We start from the raw sequence: 19,201 nt of genomic DNA, 5'->3' as shown, positions 1-19,201 counted from the left end.
GTGTATATAATATCACACATATCAAATATTACTACACTACAGTATATGGTGACTCCCAACGTGATATATCATTACGAACTTGTGGTTGTATTGTATTGGAAGTACATAAAATATGTATTTATGTATATTTTGGACTAAATTTGAGTTTATTACATTAGATTCCCTGATATAGTGTGTGGGAGAAGGAGAACCAGAGGTGTTATCTATTTTCATTTAACAGTCTTAACCCTGACCTGTTCACCGGACGTGCTACCTTGTCCAGGACCTGCTGTTTTCGACTCTCTCTCTCTCTACCACACCTGCTGTCTCGACCTCTGAACGCTCTGCTATGAAAAGCCTATTTACTCCTGAGGTACTGACCTGTTGCACCCTCTACAACCACTGTGATTATTATTTGACTCTGCTGGTCAGCTTTATCTTGGCCAGGTCGCAGTTGCAAATGTCCGGAGTGGGTGCTATGCTCATCTGTAAGTGCAAAAATGTTGCCTTTTTCAAACACCCGAAACAGCTTTTTTTTCTGCAATCTAAAGCCTTAATCATTATGCTTAATTATATTTAAAACAATATATGTTTATTTTTCTGCATATCTAAACATACCTGATGGTTGTTTTTTATTAAGAAATGACATATGCTTCTCTGCTTTTCTGACCAAAAAAATATGGGGACAAGATTGAAAGGAATGGGAGTCTTGTTCCGTACATTTAGGAATTGCTTTTCTAACGGCCTGCTAGCTAGATAGCAACTCTAACTTGATCGATAGCCTGAAATGGCTTCATGGTAGATAATTATGAGGAGATTGAGAACCCGTCTTGACAAGATAAAACCATCTTCATGGTAGATAATTATGAGGAGATTGGGAACCCGTCTTGACAAGATAAAACCATCTTCATGGTAGATAATTATGAGGAGATTGGGAACCCGTCTTGACAAGATAAAACCATCTTCATGGTAGATAATTATGAGGAGATTGGGAACCCGTCTTGACAAGATAAAACCATCTTCATGGTAGATAATTATGAGGAGATTGGGAACCCGTCTTGACAAGATAAAACCATCTTCATGGTAGATAATTATGAGGAGATTGGGAACCCGTCTTGACAAGATAAAACCATCTTCATGAAATTGCTAGGTAGCTGGCAGTCTTACAGAGAAACAACAACCAAAAAATGTAACAGAAAAATAGTAATTATATATATATTTTGCAACTCATTTCTCATTTCAAGGGAAACAAGGACATTTCTAAGTGACCTCAAACTTTTGAACGGTAGCATAGGGGCGGCAGGGTAGCCTAGTGGTTAGAGCCGACTAGTAACCGGAAGGTTGCAAGTTCAAATCCCCGAGCTGACAAGGTACAAATCTGTCGTTCTGCCCCTGAACAGGCAGTTAACCCACTGTTCCTAGGCCGTCATTGAAAATAAGAATTTGTTCTTAACTGATTTGCCTGGTCAAATAAAGGTACAATAAAATATGCTGGGTTTCTGCATAAGCACTTTGTGACATCTGCTACTGTTCAAAATGTTTGAGGTCACTTGTCCTTTGTTTTCCTTGAAATGAGTTGCAAAATGAAATAGAGTCAAGATGTTGACAAGGTTATAAATAAGGATTTTTAATTGAAATAATAATTGTGTCCTTCAAACTTTTCTTTCATCAAAGAATCCTCCATTTGCAGCACGTACAGCCTTGCAGACCTTTGGCATTCTAGTTGTCAATTTGTTGAGGTAATCTGAAAAGATTTCACCCCATGCTTCCTGAAGCACCTCCCAAAACTTGGATTGGCTTGATGGGCACTTCTTTACGTACCGTAACGTATACGGCCAAGCTGCTCCGACACCAGCTCAATAGGGTTGAGATCTGGTGACTGTGCTGGCCACTCCATTATAGACAGAATACCAGCTGACGGCTTCTTCCCTAAATAGTTCTTGCATATTTTGGAGCTGTGCTTTGGGTCATTGTATTGTTGGCTCGAATTAAGCGCTGTCCACAGGGTATGGCATGGTGTTGCAAAATGGAGTGATAGCCTTCCTTCTTCAAGATCCCTTTTTACAAATCTCCCACATTCCCACCACCAAAGCACCCCCAGACCATCACATTACCTCCACCAAAGCACCCCCAGACCATCACAGATGGCGTCAAGCACTCTTCTTCTTTGTTTTCCTTTTTCTGCGTCTCACGAATGTTCCTCTTTGTGATCCAAACACCTCCAACTTAGATCCGTCTGTCCATAACACCTTTTTCCAATCTTCCTCTGTCCAGTGTCTGTGTTCTTTTGCCCATCTTAATCTTTTCTTCTTAATGGCCAGTCTGAGATATGGCTTTTTCTTTGCAACTCTGCCTAGAAGGCCAGCAACCCGGAGTTGCCTCTTTGTTGACGTTGAGACTGGTGTTTTGCAGGTACTTTTTAATGAAGCTGCAAGTTGAGGACTTGTAAGGCGTCTGTTTCTCAAACTAGACACTCTAATGTACTTGTCCTCTTGCTCAGTTGTGCACCGGGGCCTCCCACTCCTTTTTCTATTCTGGTTAGAGCCAGTCTGTGCAGTTCTGTGAAGGGAGTAGCACACAGCATTGTACGAGACCAAGCAATTTCTCACATGGAATAGCCTTCATTTCGCAGAACAAGAATAGACTGATGAATTTAAGAAGAAAGGTCTTTGTTTCTGGCATATTTGAGCCTGTAATCGAACCCACAAATGCTGATGCTCCAGATACTCAACTAGTCTAAAGAAGGCCAGTTGTATTGCTTCTTTAATCAGAACAACAGTTTTCAGCTGTGCTAACATAATTGCAAAAGGGTTTTCTAATAGATTAGCTAACACAACGTGCCATTGGAACACAGGAGTGATGGTTGCTGATAATGGGCCTCTGTACGCCTATGTAGATATTCCATAAAAAATCTGCCGTTTCCAGCTACAATAGTAATTTACAACAGTAACAATTTCTACACTGTATTTCTGATCAATTTGATGTTATTTTAATGGACAGACATTTTTTGCTTTTCTTTGATAAACAATTCAGTAATGGCCTATAGTGGATTATTTCATCTATACAGTATGTAATACTATGGTAAAAAAAATATTTTAATACATTTGCAAACATTTTAAAAACCTGTTTTTGCTTTGTCATAATGGGGTATTGTGATGTCATTATGGGGTATTGTGATGTCATTATGGGGTATTGTGATGTCATTATGGGGTATTGTGATGTCATTGGGGAAATTGTGATGTCATTGGGGAAATTGTGTTTAGATTGCTGAGGATTATTATATATTTTTTTTTACATCAATTTTAGAATAAGTCTGTAACGTAACGTGAATGTGGAAAAAGTCAAGGGATCTGAATACCTTCTGTTAAGGCACTGTAGGTATAATTCTGTGGGCCTAATTCAGATAATGCATGTAATAACAAGTAGCCCAGTGCTTCAAGCTAAAACATTTCAGAGTTGTTTTAAAAAGGAACATAAATAGACTGCTACTTTTTTGGGAGGGTTCAAATCGGTTCAGAACTTTATTTAGCTGGTCAGGAAAGTGGAACAGAACGGAAACAATAAAGGTTCTGTTCAGAACTAAACTCATTTTGGTTCCGACCACCTGGTCGACAGAGAAGGCCTCCTGTCCTATCATATACAGATACCACTAGGAGCTCTGATTAAATTGTATGGATCACTGTCAGTCTGGATCAAACCAGCTGTTTCCAGACCAAACCAACTGGTGTTGCCAGAGGAGGAGGCCTGCTGTCCAATAAATCTGTGTGGATATGAGGACTGGGTTAGGAAACAATGGGTTGAACCATGCAGCTGTTGTCCAGACAGTGTTGACAGAGTAGCAGAGGAGGTTATATTAAATTGTAGACTAAGTTATATACTGTCCTTGTAATGGTGTATGTAGCTAACAGCCACGACCTTCTGCGTTTACCAGCCTGCGATGGGTTAAACCATGCAGCTGTTTCCAGACGGTGTTGACAGAGAGACAGAGGAAGCCTGCTGCCCAGAAAGCCTGATGAGCTGCACTTTTAATTAACCAACCAGACCACACGTCTACTCAATTAATCACTCTGAATTATTAAGTAACTACAGCAGATCACACACTGACCTTGTGTCCTTGTAGACACACAGATATATAGACAGACAGCTCCTCTGACTGAAGGCTGTGCACATGTCAACTAGACAGGCAAGCAGACAAGCAGACAAACAGACAGACAGACAGACAGACATTTCCTCTGACTGAAGGCTGTGCACAGGCCAACTAGACAGACAGACAGGCAGACTGACAGACGTGCAGACAGACAGACAGACGTGCAGACAGACAGACAGACAGGCAGACTGACAGGCGTGCAGACAGACAGACAGGCGTGACAGACAGACAGACAGACAGGCAGACAGACAGACGGACGGACGGACAGACAGACAGACGTGCAGACAGACAGACGTGCAGACAGACAGATAGACAGACAGGCAGACAGACAGACAGACAGCTCCTCTGACTGAAGGCTGTTTTCTATCCCTATTTTACTGTTACTAGCACTGATTACTAGCACTGATTAAGCTTTTTTTTCAAGACGTCTGATTATTCCCCCTAGACATTACTATTTGTCCATGATGTGTGCTGATTGGTCAGGGTGGTGTCCATGACGCATGCTGATAGGTCAGAGACAGCATGGTGGACTACTGCTGTTCTTGAGTGATTCATGTTTTGCCCTTCATGGCCTTCCTTTTGTAACGTGAAAACAGTTAGGCTAACAAAGCACAGTCCTCCTCTCCTCTCCTCTCCTCTCCTCTCCTCTCCTCTCCTCTCCTCTCCTCTCCTCTCCTCTCCTCTCATCTCCTCTCCTCTCCTCTCCTCTCCTCTCCTCTCCTCTCCCCTCCCCTCTCCTCTCCTCTCCTCTCCTCTCCCCTCACCTCCTCTCCTCTCCTCTCCTCTCCTCTCCTCTCCTCTCCGCTCCTCTCCTCTCCTCTCCTCTCCCCTCCCCTCACCTCCTCCTCTCTCTCCTCTCCTCTCCTCTCCTCTCCTCTCCTCTCCTCTCCTCTCCTCTCCTCTCCTCTCCCTCTCCTCTCCTCTCCTCTCCTCTCCCCTCTCCTCCTCTCCTCTCCTCTCCTCTCCCCTCACCTCCTCTCCTCCTCTCCTCTCCTCTCCCCTCCCCTCCCCTCCCCTCCCCTCACCTCCCCTCCCCTCCTCTCCTCTCCTCTCCTCTCCTCTCCTCTCCCTCCCCTCCTCTCCTCTCCTCTCCTCTCTCCTCATCTCCTCTCCTCTCCTCTCCTCTCCTCTCCTCTGCTCTCCTCTCCTCTCCTCTCCTCTCCTCTCCTCTCCTCTCTCCTCCTCTCCTCTCACCTCCTCTCCTCATCTCCTCTCCTCTCCTCCTCTCCTCTCCTCCTCTCCTCTCCTCTCCTCTCCTCTCCTCCTCTCCTCTCCTCCTCTCCTCTCCTCTCCTCTCCTCTCCTCTCACCTCCTCTCCTCTCCTCTCCTCCTCTCCTCTCCTCTCCTCTCCTCTCCTCTCCTCTCCTCTCCTCTCCTCTCCTCTCACCTCCTCTCCTCTCCTCTCCTCTCCTCACCTCCTCTCCTCACCTCCTCTCCTCTCCTCTCACCTCCTCTCCTCTCCTCTCCTCCTCTCCTCTCCTCTCCTCTCCTCTCCTCTCCTCTCCTCTCCCTCTCCTCTCCTCCTCTCCTCTCCTCTCCCCTCCTCTCCTCTCCTCTCACCTCCTCTCCTCTCCTCTCCTCTCCCCTCCTCTCCTCTCCTCTCCTCTCCTCTCCTCTCTCCTCATCTCCTCTGCTCTCCTCTCCTCTCCTCCCTCTCATCTCCTCTCCTCTCCTCCTCTCCTCTCCTCTCCTCTCCTCTCCTCTCCTCTCACCTCCTCTCCTCCTCTCCTCTCCTCTCCTCTCCTCTCACCTCCTCTCCTCTCCTCTCCTCCTCTCCTCTCCTCCTCTCCTCTCCTCTCCTCTCATCTCCTCTCCTCTCCTCTCCTCTCCTCTCCTCTCCTCACCTCCTCTCCTCTCCTCTCCTCTCTCCTCATCTCCTCTCCTCTCCTCTCCTCTGCTCTCCTCTCCTCTCCTCTCCCTCCCTCTCCTCTCCTCTCCTCTCCTCTCCTCTCCTCTCCTCTCCTCTCACCTCCTCTCCTCTCCTCTCCCTCCTCCTCTCCTCTCCTCTCACCTCCTCTCCTCTCCTCCTCTCCTCTCCTCCTCTCCTCTCCTCTCCTCTCCTCTCACCCTCTCTCCTCTCCTCTCCTCTCCTCTCCTCTCCTCTCCTCTCCTCTCCTCTCCTCACCTCCTCATCTCCTCTCCTCTCCTCTCCTCTGCTCTCCTCTCCTCTCCTCTCCTCTCCTCTCCTCTCCTCTCCTCTCCTCTCCTCTCCTCTCCTCTCCTCCTCTCCTCTCCTCTCCTCTCCTCTCACCTCCTCTCCTCTCCTCTCCTCTCCTCTCCTCTCCTCTCCTCTCCTCTCCTCTCCTCTCCTCTCCTACCTCCTCTCCTCTCCTCTCCTCACCTCCTCTCCTCTCCTCCCTCTCCTCTCCTCTCCTCTCACCTCCTCTCCTCTCCTCTCCTCTCCTCTCCTCTCCTCTCCTCTCCTCTCCTCTCACCTCCTCTCCTCTCCTCTCCTCTCCTCTCCTCTCCTCTCCCTCCTCTCACCTCCTCTCCTCTCCTCCCTCCCCTCCCTCCTCTCCTCTCCCTCCTCTCCTCACCTCCTCTCCTCCCTCTCCTCTCCTCTCCTCTCCTCTCCTCTCCTCTCTCCTCTCACCTCCTCTCCTCTCCTCTCCTCTCCTCTCTCTCCTATCCTCTCCTCTCCTCTCACCTCCTCTCCTCTCCTCTCCTCCCCTCTCCTCTCCTCCTCTCTTCCCCCCCTCCTCCCCTCTCTCTCCTCTCCTCTCCTCCCCTCCCTCTCCCCCTCCCCTCCCCTCCCCTCCCCTCTCCTCCCCTCCTCTCCTCTCCTCTCCTCTCCTCTCCTCTCCTCTCCCTCACCTCCTCTCCTCTCCTCTCCTCTCCTCTCCTCTCCTCTCCTCCCCTCTCCTCCTCCTCTCTTCCCCTCCCCCTCCTCTCCTCCCCTCTCCTCTCCTCTCCTCCCCTCCCCTCCTTTCCTCTCCTCCCCCCTCTCTCTCTCTCCTCTCTCTCTCTCCTCTCTCTCCTCTCTTCTCTTCTCTTCTCTCCCTCTCTCTCTCCTTCTCCTCCCCTCCTCTCCTCTCTCCTCTTCTCTTCTCTTCTCTTCTCTTCTCTCCTTTCCTCTCCTCTCCTCTCTCCTCTCACCTCCTCTCCTCTCCTCCCCTCCCCTCCCCCTCCTCTCCTCTCCTCCCCTCCCCTCCTCTCCTCTTCTCCTCTCCAACCTCTCCTCACCTCCTCTCCTGTCCTCACCTCCTCTCCTCTCCCTCTCCTCTGAACCTCTCACCTCCTCTCCCCTCCTCTCACCTCCTCTCCTCTCCTCTCCTCTCCTCTCCTCTCCTCTCCTCTCTCCTCTCCTCTCCTCTCCTCTCCTCTCCTCTCCTCTCTCTCCTCTCCTATCCTCTCCTCTCACCTCCTCTCCTCTCCTCTCCTCCCCTCTCCTCTCCTCCTCTCTTCCCCCCCCTCCTCCCCTCTCATCTCCTCTCCTCTCCTCTCCTCTCCTCTCCTATCCTCCCCTCCCTCCCCCCCCTCCCCTCCCCCTCCCCTCCCCCTCCCCCTCCTCCCCTCCCTCCTCTCCTCTCCTCTCCCTCTCCTCTCACCTCCTCTCCTCTCCTCTCCTCTCCTCTCCTCTCCTCCTCTCCCCTCCTCTCCTCCCCTCTTCTCCTCCTCTCTTCCCCTCCCCCCCCTCCCTCCTCCCCTCTCCTCTCCCCCCCCCCCTCCTCTCCCTCCCTCCCCTCCCCTCTCCTCTCCTCTCCTCTCCTCTCCTCTCCTCTCCTCTCCTCTCCTCTCCTCCTCCCTCCTCCTCCCCTCCTCTCCCTCCTCCCCTCCTCTCCTCTCCCTCCTCCTCTCCTCTTCTTCTCTTCTCTTCTCTTCTCTCCTTTCCTCTCCTCTCCTCTCTCCTCTCACCTCCTCTCCTCTCCCTCCTCTCCTCCCCTCCCCCTCCTCTCCCTCCTCCCCTCCCTCCTCTCCTCTCCTCCCTCCCCTCCTCTCTTCTCTTCTCTTCTCTTCTCTTCTCTTCTCTTCTCTTCTCTTCTCTTCTCTTCTCTTCTCTTCTCTTCTCTTCTCTTCTCTTCTCTTCTCTTCTCTTCTCTTCTCTTCTCTTCTCTTCTCTTCTCTCCTCTCCTCTCCTCTCCTCTGTAATGTGAAAACATTAGCAGACATTTGGAGATGCTCTTCAGTACATTAGGCTAAAACAGCACAATCCTATTCTCTGACTGACTGAATTCTGACCACAACCTCTCGCCGGCAGCTGTTTCTGTTATCTCCTCTTCTGCTGTGAACCAGCTTAAGCCCTTCAATGCCTCTCCTCTCCTCTCCCCCTCACTCCTCTCCCTTCCTCGCCTGCTGTGAACAATGGTATGCTCTTCATGGCCTCTCCTCTCCTCATCCCTCCTCTCCTATCCCCTCCTCGCCTGCTGTGAACGATGGTATGCTCTTCATGGCCTCTCCTCATCCCTCCTCTCCCCTCCTCGCCTGCTGTGTACCAGGGTATGCTCTTTATGGCCTCTCCTCTCCTCTCCCCTCCTCTCCTGCTGTGTACCAGGGTATGGCTCCCTGTTGAAGCTCTTCATGGCCTCTCCTCATCCCTCCTCTCCCCTCCTCGCCTGCTGTGTACCAGGGTATGCTCTTTATGGCCTCTCCTCATCCCTCCTCTCCCCTCCTCGCCTGCTGTGTACCAGAGTATGGCTCCCTGTTGAAGCTCTTCATGGCCTCTCCCCATACTTCCTCTCCCCTCCTCTCCTGCTGTGTACCAGGGTATGGCTCCCTGTTGAAGCTCTTCATGGCCTCTCCCCATCCCTCCTCTCCCCTCCTCGCCTGCTGTGAACGATGGTATGCTCTCTCTTCCCTCCCTGTTGAAGCTCTTCATGACCTCTCCTCGGTAAAGCTGTTAGGTGCAGGGCTTCAGAAAGAAGGAGAGAGAATAAAGGAGTTGACAACAGGGAGTACTGTACTGTCAGAGAGAGAATAAAGGAGTTGACAACAGGGAGTACTGTACTGTCAGAGAGAGAATAAAGAAGTTGACAACAGGGAGTACTGTACTGTCAGAGAGAGAATAAAGGAGTTGATAACAGGGAGTACTGTACTGTCAGAGAGAGAATAAAGGAGTTGATAACAGGGAGTACTGTACTGTCAGAGAGAGAATAAAGGAGTTGATAACAGGGAGTACTGTACTGTCAGAGAGAGAATAAAGGAGTTGACAACAGGGAGTACTGTACTGTCAGAGAGAGAATAAAGGAGTTGACAACAGGGAGTACTGTACTGTCAGAGAGAGAATAAAGGAGTTGATAACAGGGAGTACTGTACTGTCAGAGAGAGAATAAAGGAGCTGATAACAGGGAGTACTGTACTGTCAGAGAGAGAATAAAGGAGTTGATAACAGGGAGTACTGTACTGTCAGAGAGAGAATAAAGGAGTTGATAACAGGGAGTACTGTACCATTAGAGGAGGTAGAATAAAGGAGTTGACTACAGGGAATACTGTACCATTAGAGGAGGTAGAATAAAGGAGTTGACAACAGGGAGTACTGTACTGTCAGAGAGTGAATAAAGGAGTTGACAACAGGGAGTACTGTACCATTAGAGGAGGTAGAATAAAGGAGTTGACAACAGGGAGTATTGTACCATTAGTGGAGGTAGAATAAAGGAGTTGACAACAGGGAGTACTGTACTGTCAGAGAGAGAATAAAGGAGTTGACAACAGGGAGCACTGTACTGTCAGAGAGAGAATAAAGGAGTTGACAACAGGGAGTACTGTACTGTCAGAGAGAGAATAAAGGAGTTGACAACAGAGAATACCGTACCATTAGAGGAGGTAGAATAAAGGAGTTGACAACAGGGAGTACTGTACCATTAGAGGAGGTAGAATAAAGGAGTTGACAACAGGGAGTACTGTACCATTAGAGGAGGTAGAATAAAGGAGTTGACAACAGGGAGTACCCTACCATTAGAGGAGGTAGAATAAAGGAGTTGACAACAGGGAGTACTGTACCATTAGAAGAAGTAGAATAAAGGAGTTGACCACAGGGAATACTTGTGAAGACTTACAGAAAACGTTTGACCTCTGTCATTGCCAACAAAGGGTATATAACAATGTATTGAGATAAACTTTTGTTATTGACCAAATACTTATTTTCCACCATAATTTGCAAATAAATTCATAAAAAATCCTACAATGTGATTTTCTTGAATTTTTTTTCTCATTTTGTCTGTCATAGTTGAAGTGTACCTATGATGAAAATTACAGGCCTCTCTCATCTTTTTAAGTGGGAGAACTTGCACAATTGGTGGCTGACTAAATACTTTTTTGCCTCACTGTATCTTAGTATGGTTCTCAATCAGGGACAACGATAGACAGCTGCCTCTGATTGAGAACCACACCCGGCCAAAACAACACAGAAATCCAAAACATAGAAAATGAACATAGAATGCCCACACTAGTCACACCCTGGCCTAACCAAAATAGAGAATGAAAGCCTCTCTATGGCCAGGCTGCCAGCTCATGTTCGTCCACTCACAAAATATTTCCAGCATCCAAACTCCAACACTGTGATGAATGGAAAGAGACAGCTGTTATTCTAAGGACTTTCTCTTACAAAAAACATCTACTTCACTTATATATCCTGAATTATAGACCCCCCTCTCTCTCTCTCTGTCTCTCTCTCTCTCTGTCTCTCTCTGTCTCTGTCTCTCTGTCTCTCTAACTCTCTCTCTGTCTCTCTGTCTCTCTCTCTCTCTCTCTCTGCTCTCTCTCTCTCTCTCCCCCTCTCTCTCTCTCTCTCTCCCCTGCCTCCTGCTTAGTGACTCACCAACAACATGTGACTCTGTTTGTATGAATATTTATTATTATTAGTTCCTGTCAAGGCAGCAGCTACTCTTCCGCAGGTTTATTATGGATCCCCATTGTTCCTGTCAAGGCAGCAGCTACTCTTCCTGGGGTTTATTATGGATCCCCATTAGTTCCTGTCAAGGCAGTAGCTACTCTTCCTGGGGTTTATTATGGATCCCCATGAGTTCATGCCAAGGGCCATGAGTTCCTGTTAATGATACACCAGGTCTAAAATGATACCCCAGGTTAAGCACTATATTGATACCCCAGGCCTATAATGATACCCCAGTTAATGCCCTATAACGATACCCCAGGTGTCACGCCCTGACCTTAGTGATCCTTTTAATTCTCTATTTTGGTTAGGGCAGGGTGTGACTAGGGTGGGCAATCTAGTTTTCCTGTTTCTTTGTTTGGCCTGGTATGGTTCCCAATCAGAGGCAGCTGTCTCTATCATTGTCTCTGATTGGGGCTCATACTTAGGCAGCCTGTTTTCCCACTTTAGTTTGTGGGTTGTTGATTTTGTTAGTTGCTGTGTAGCAGAGCTTTACGTTCCTTTTGTATTTTGTTGTTTTTCGGTGTTCATTTTAATAAAAGTAAGATGTTCGCCTACCACTCTGCACCTTGGTCTCCTCATTACATCAACGAGCGTAACACCAGGTCTATAACAATACCCCAGGTCATGAACTATAATGATACCCCAGGTCTATAATGATACCCCATGTCTATAATGATACCCCAGATCTATAATGATACCCCAGATCTGTAATGATACCCCGGGTCAAGCACTTTAATGATACCCCAGGTCAAGCACTATAATGATACCCCATGTCAAGCACTATAATGATACCCCAGGTCAAGCACTATAATGATACCCCAGGTCAAGCACTATAATGATACCCCATGTCAAGCACTATAATGATACCCCAGGTCAAGCACTATAATGATACCCCAGGTCAAGCACTATAATGATACCCCATGTCAAGCACTATAATGATACCCCAGGTCAAGCACTATAATGATACCCCATGTCAAGCACTATAATGATACCCCATGTCAAGCACTATAATGATACCCCAGATCTATAATGATACCCCAGATCTGTAATGATACCCCGGGTCAAGCACTATAATGATACCCCAGGTCAAGCACTATAATGATACCCCAGGTCAAGCACTATAATGATACCCCATGTCAAGCACTATAATGATACCCCAGGTCAAGCACTATAATGATACCCCAGGTCAAGCACTATAATGATACCCCAGGTCAAGCACTATAATGATACCCCATGTCAAGCACTATAATGATACCCCAGGTCAAGCACTATAATGATACCCCAGGTCAAGCACTATAATGATACCCCATGTCAAGCACTATAATGATACCCCAGGTCAAGCACTATAATGATTACCAAGCACTATAATGATACCCCTTGTCTATAATGATACCCCAGGTCTATAATGATACCCCAGGTCTATAATGATACCTCCTAGTGATATCCCAGGTCTATAATGATAGCCCAGGTCTATAATGATACCCCCTAATGATATCCCAGGTCTATAATGATAGCCCAGGTCTATAATGATACCCCCTAATGATATCCCAGGTCTATAATGATACCCCAGGTCTATAATGATACCCCAGGTCAAACAACCTAATGATACCCCAGGTCAAGCAACCTAATGATACCCCAGGTCAAGCAACCTAATGATGCCCCAGGTCAAGCAACCTAATGATACCCCAGGCCAAGCAACCTAATGATACCCCAGGCCAAGCAACCTAATGATACCCCAGGCCAAGCAACCTAATGATACCCCAGGTCAAGCAACCTAATGATACCCCAGGTCAAGCAACCTAATGATACCCCAGGCCAAGCAACCTAATGATACCCCAGGCCAAGCAACCTAATGATACCCCAGGCCAAGCAACCTAATGATACCCCAGGTCAAGCAACCTAATGATACCCCAGGTCAAGCAACCTAATGATACCCCAGGTCAAGCAACCTAATGATACCCCACGCCAAGCAACCTAATGATACCCCAGGCCAAGCCCTATAATGATACCCCAGGCCAAGCAACCTAATGATACCCCAGGCCAAGCCCTATAATGATACCCCAGGCCAAGCCCTATAATGATACCCCAGGCCAAGCCCTATAATGATACCCCAGGCCAAGCCCTATAATGATACCCCAGGTATTTGAGGTTATTTGAGATTTGAGGTTATCCTCTGATATCCTCCCTACACTCTCTTTCACTGTTCACAGTAGTTAAATATACTGTCCTCTCTTCTCTCTCTGGGAGATGTTTCGTATTGCGTCAGACAACAACATTGACGAATACGCTGATACGGTGTGCGAGTTCATTAGAACGTGCGTTGAAGATGTCGTTCCCATAGCAATGATTAAAACATTCCCTAACCAGAAACCGTGGATTGATGGCAGCATTCGTGTGAAACTGAAGGCACGAACCACTGCTTTTAATCAGGGCAAGGTGTCTGGTAACATGGCTGAATACAAACAGTGCAGCTATTCCCTCCGCAAGGCTATCAAACAAGCTAAGCGCCAGTACAGAGACAAAGTAGAATCTCAATTCAACGGCTCAGACACAAGAGGTATGTGGCAGGGTCTACAGTCAATCACGGACTACAGGAAGAAACCCAGCCCAGTCACGGACCAGGATGTCTTGCTCCCAGGCAGACTAAATAACTTTTTTGCCCGCTTTGAGGACAATACAGTGCCACTGACACGGCCTGCAACGGAAACATGCGGTCTCTCCTTCACTGCAGCCGAAGTGAGTAAGACATTTAAACGTGTTAACCCTCGCAAGGCTGCAGGCCCAGACGGCATCCCCAGCCGCGCCCTCAGAGCATGCGCAGACCAGCTGGCCGGTGTGTTTACGGACATATTCAATCAATCCCTATACCAGTCTGCTCTTCCCACATGCTTCAAGAGGGCCACCATTGTTCCTGTTCCCAAGAAAGCTAAGGTAACTGAGCTAAACGACTACCGCCCCGTAGCACTCACATCCGTCATCATGAAGTGCTTTGAGAGACTAGTCAAGGACCATATCACCTCCACCCTACCTGACACCCTTGACCCACTCCAATTTGCTTACCGCCCAAATAGGTCCACAGACGATGCAATCTCAACCACACTGCACACTGCCCTAACCCATCTGGACAAGAGGAATACCTATGTGAGAATGCTGTTCATCGACTACAGCTCGGCATTCAACACCATAGTACCCTCCAAGCTCGTCATCAAGCTCGAGACCCTGGGTCTCGACCCCGCCCTGTGCAACTGGGTACTGGACTTCCTGACGGGCCGCCCCCAGGTGGTGAGGGTAGGCAACAACATCTCCTCCCCGCTGATCCTCAACACTGGGGCCCCACAAGGGTGCGTTCTGAGCCCTCTCCTGTACTCCCTGTTCACCCACGACTGCGTGGCCATGCACGCCTCCAACTCAATCATCAAGTTTGCGGACGACACAACAGTGGTAGGCTTGATTACCAACAACGACGAGACGGCCTACAGGGAGGAGGTGAGGGCCCTCGGAGTGTGGTGTCAGGAAAATAACCTCACACTCAACGTCAACAAAACTAAGGAGATGATTGTGGACTTCAGGAAACAGCAGAGGGAACACCCCCCATCCACATCGATGGAACAGTAGTGGAGAGGGTAGCAAGTTTTAAGTTCCTCGGCATACACATCACAGACAAACTGAATTGGTCCACTCACACAGACAGCATCGTGAGGAAGGCGCAGCAGCGCCTCTTCAACCTCAGGAGGCTGAAGAAATTCGGCTTGTCACCAAAAGCACTCACAAACTTCTACAGATGCACAATCGAGAGCATCCTGGCGGGCTGTATCACCGCCTGGTATGGCAACTGCACCGCCCTCAACCGTAAGGCTCTCCAGAGGGTAGTGAGGTCTGCACAACGCATCACCGGGGGCAAACTACCTGCCCTCCAGGACACCTACACCACCCGATGCTACAGGAAGGCCATAAAGATCATCAAGGACATCAACCACCCGAGCCACTGCCTGTTCACCCCGCTGCCATCCAGAAGGCGAGGTCAGTACAGGTGCATCAAAGCTGGGACCGAGAGACTGAAAAACAGCTTCTATCTCAAGGCCATCAGACTGTTAAACAGCCACCACTAACATTGAGTGGCTACTGCCAACACACTGTCAATGACACTGACTCTACTCCAGCCACTTTAATCATGGGAATTGATGGGAAATGATGTAAATATATCACTAGCCACTTTAAACAATGCTACCTTATATAATGTTACTTACCCTACATTGTTCATCTCATATGCATACGTTGATACTGTACTCTATATCATCGACTGCATCCTTATGTAATACATGTATCACTAGCCACTTTAACTATGCCACTTGGTTTACATACTTATCTCATATGTATATACTGTACTCGATATCATCTACTGTATCTTGCCTATGCTGCTCTGTACCATCACTCATTCATATATCCTTATGTACATATTCTTTATCCCCTTACACTGTGTATAAGACAGTAGTTTTTTTTTGGAATTGTTAGTTAGATTACTTGCTCGTTATTACTGCATTGTCGGAACTAGGAGCACAAGCATTTCGCTACACTCGCATTAACATCTGCTAACCATGTGTATGTGACAAATAAAATTTGATTTGATTTGATTTGATGATTTGATTTGATTTCTCTACCCCCAGTGTGGAAGAGACTCCACGTGGCGACACAGGCAGTTTCTCTGACAGCACCTGTAGCCGGGGGCCCTACCTGAGCAGCTCTGATCACCGCTACAGCAGTGGCCCCGGCCCACCGGACCCCCGATCCCAACACCACCCCCAGGGCCCCCCGGTGGCCCCCCCCAGTCCTGCCTCCCTGGCCTGGGTCCAGAGGACCCGGTATCAGCCTGCCAGCCTGGCGCTCCGGAAGCAGGAGGAGGAGGACAACAAGCGCTGCAAAGCCCTGTCCGACAGCTATGAGCTCTCCACAGACCTACAGGACAAGAAGGTGTGCATATTATTATTATATTATTGGATATGTTATTGTTATTATTATTGTTATTAATATTATTTTTATTCCTGTTATTATGGAGGTGCAAAGCCCTGTCTAACAACTATGAGTTCTCCACAGACCCACAGAAGAAGAATGTATACAAGGCTTTCTCCTTTTGTAATGAAGTTGATTATAGTCTATACTTTACTATAATATGGGGCGACAGGTAGCCTAGTGGTTAGAGTGTAGGGGCGGCAGGTAGCCTAGTGGTTAGAGTGTAGGGGCGCCAGGTAGCCTAGTGGTTAGAGTGTAGGGGCGGCAGGTAGCCTAGTGGTTAGAGTGTAGGGGCGCCAGGTAGCCTAGTGGTTAGAGTGTAGGGGCGGCAGGTAGCCTAGTGGTTAGAGTGTAGAGGCGGCAGGTAGCCTAGTGGTTAGAGTGTAGGGGTGGCAGGTAGCCTAGTGGTTAGAGTGTAGAGGCGGCAGGTAGCCTAGTGGTTAGAGTGTAGAGGCGGCAGGTAGCCTAGTGGTTAGAGTGTAGTGGTGGCAGGTAGCCTAGTGGTTAGAGTGTAGGGGCGGCAAGTAGCCTAGTGGTTAGAGTGTAGGGGCGGCAGGTAGCCTAGTGGTTAGAGTGTAGGGGCGGCAGGTAGCCTAGTGGTTAGAGTTTAGGGGCGGCAGGTAGCCTAGTGGTTAGAGTGTAGGGGTGGCAGTGTAGGGGTGGCAGTGTAGTGGTGGCAGGGTAGGGGTGGCAGTGTAGTGGTGGCAGGTAGCCTAGTGGTTAGAGTGTAGGGGTGACAGGTTGCATAGTGGTTAGAGTGTAGGGGTGGTAGGTAGCCTAGTGGTTAGAGTGTAGTGGTGGCAGGTAGCCTAGTGGTTAGAGTGTAGGGGTGACAGGTTGCCTAGTGGTTAGAGTGTAGGGGCGACAGGTTGCCTAGTGGTTAGAGCGTTGGACTAGAAACCGTAAAGGTTGCAAGATTGAATCCCTGAGCTGACAAGGTAAAAAAATAAAAATCTGTCGTTCTGCCCCTGAACAAGGCAGTTAACCCACTGTTCCTAGACCGTCATTGAAAAAAATGATTTGTTCTTAACTGACTTGCCTAGTTAAACAAAGGTCAAATAAAATAATGTAATGTACAAACAGTCTGATTTCTGATGTTGTATTCTATATTGTTATGTATTCTGATTCTGTGTGATGTAATGAAGACAAACAAGGAAACATAACCCTGGTTCAGGTCCTTTCCAACAGAAACAAAAGAACATGTTTTCAAAACAGAGGCTATAGAGATGACCAATTTCAATAGGGTTAAAAATCTCCCCTAATCTCCAGCTCTCTCATTGGTCCCCTCCACTTCCTCCCACTCTATCATTGGTCCTCTCCACTTCCCCCTACTCTCTAATTCGTCCTTTCCACTTCCCCCCACTCTGTCATTTGTCCTCTCCACTTCCACCTTCTCTCCGATTGGTCCTTTCTACTTCCTCCCACTCTCTGGATGATATTTTCCAGTTCCTCCTTCTCCCTCATTGGTCCTCTCCACTTCCTCCTGCTCTCTCTCATTGGTCCTCTCCACTTTCTCCCACTTTCTCATTGGTCATCTCCACTTTCTGTTTCCTGTCAGGTGGAGATGCTGGAGAGGAAGTATGGCGGTTACTTCCTGAGTCGGCGGGCGGCGCGCACCATCCAGACGGCGTTCCGTCAGTACCGCATGAACAAGAACTTTGAGCGGCTGAGAAGCTCCGCCTCCGAGAGCCGGATGACTCGGCGCATCATCCTGTCCAACATGAGACTGCAGTACTCGTTTGACGAGCGGCAGGGCCAGCCCCAGGGACAGGGCCAGACCCAGGGACAGGGCCAGCCACAGGGACAGGGCCAGCCACAGGGACAGGGCCAGACCCAGGGACAGGGCCAGCCTCAGGGCCAGGGGGGACAGAGGTACCCCCACCCTGGAAGGGGGCAGCCTGGGGATGGAGAGATGGAGGCTGGGTCTCCTCCACTGTGCCAGGGGGACATAGAGTACACACACCTGGATGAGACCTTCTCCAAACAGGTGAGAGGAACGGGGCTGCAGTAAGATCATTTATCTTGGTCAGAAGTCAAACATTTTAATGGTAAGCGATATTTAGGTCAGATTTAATTATTTTTCAGTAAAGGGAGGAAACTATGAGCTAGTTTCCCAGACACATATTAATAGTGGAGATTTTCTGTTGAGCCCAGGAGTACTGTAGGCTAAATCTGTGTTCTGGAAACCAGTCCTATGAGTGTCTGTAACAGAGCATACCACTACAACTTCTTCCACCGCCAGAAAATATACTTCCAGACAGCTAATGCAAGCATGAACAACCTCTTAACCTCTTAGTGATCCCTTCCCGCGCTAATCCCGTTATCGGGATTGATTTGACAACAGCTAGTGAAATTGCAGGGTGCCAAATTCAAACAACAAAAATCTTATAATTAAAATTCCTCAAACATACAAGTATTATACACCATTTTAAAGATAAACTTGTTGTTAATCCCACCACAGTGTCCAATTTCAAAAAGGCTTTACGACGAAAGCATACCTTGCGATTATGTTAGGTCAGCGCCTAGTCACAGGAAAACACAGCCATTTTTCAAGCCAAAGAGTCACAAAAAGCAGAAATAGAGATAAAATTAATCACTAACCTTTGATGATCTTCATCAGATTGCACTCATAGGATTTCTTGTTACACAATACATGTATGTTTTGTTTGATAAACTTCCTATTTATATCCAGAAATCTGTTCAAACATTCAGTGAAAGGGTAGAGAGCCACATCAAATTACAGAAATACTCATCATAAATGTTGATGAAAATACAAGTGTTATACATGGAATTAAAGTTATACTTCTCCTTAATGCAACTGCTGTGTCAGATTTGAAAAAAGCTTTACAGCGAAAGCACACTTTGCGATAATCTGAGTACAGCGCTCAGACAACAAAAAAAGCCTTACAGATATCCGCCGTGTTGTGGAGTCAACAGAAGTCAGAAATAGCATTATAAATATTCACTTACCTTTGATGATCTTCATCAGAATGCACTCCCAGGAATCCCAGTTCCATAATTAATGTTTGTTTTGTTCGATACAGTCCATAATTTATGTCCAAATACCTCCTTTTTATTCGCTCGTTTAGTTCACAAATCCAAATTCACAACGCTCAGGCACTTAGTCCAGATGAAAAGTCTAAAAGTTATATTACAGTTCGTAGAAACAAGTCAAACGAAATATAGAATCAATCTTTAGGATGTTTTTATCATAAATCTTCAATAATATTCCAACCGGA

General features: G+C 47.8%; 1 protein-coding gene across 2 annotated transcripts in view; it reads left to right on the top strand.

The window, feature by feature from the left end:
- Positions 1 to 19,201, top strand: part of LOC112235441 (IQ motif and SEC7 domain-containing protein 1-like) — a 99,852-nt gene that overhangs the window by 25,434 nt on the left and 55,217 nt on the right. For both annotated transcript variants that reach the window (XM_042299815.1, XM_042299816.1), the window contains exons 2-3: positions 15,620 to 15,923; positions 17,521 to 17,949. In XM_042299815.1, coding sequence (XP_042155749.1) covers positions 15,620 to 15,923; positions 17,521 to 17,949 — 733 coding nt within the window. The remainder of the gene's footprint in view (positions 1 to 15,619; positions 15,924 to 17,520; positions 17,950 to 19,201) is intronic.

Source organism: Oncorhynchus tshawytscha, linkage group LG16 (assembly GCF_018296145.1).
Source record: "Oncorhynchus tshawytscha isolate Ot180627B linkage group LG16, Otsh_v2.0, whole genome shotgun sequence".
In the NCBI taxonomy this organism is placed as follows: domain Eukaryota; kingdom Metazoa; phylum Chordata; class Actinopteri; order Salmoniformes; family Salmonidae; genus Oncorhynchus; species Oncorhynchus tshawytscha.
This window is presented reverse-complemented; position numbering and strand designations above follow the sequence as displayed.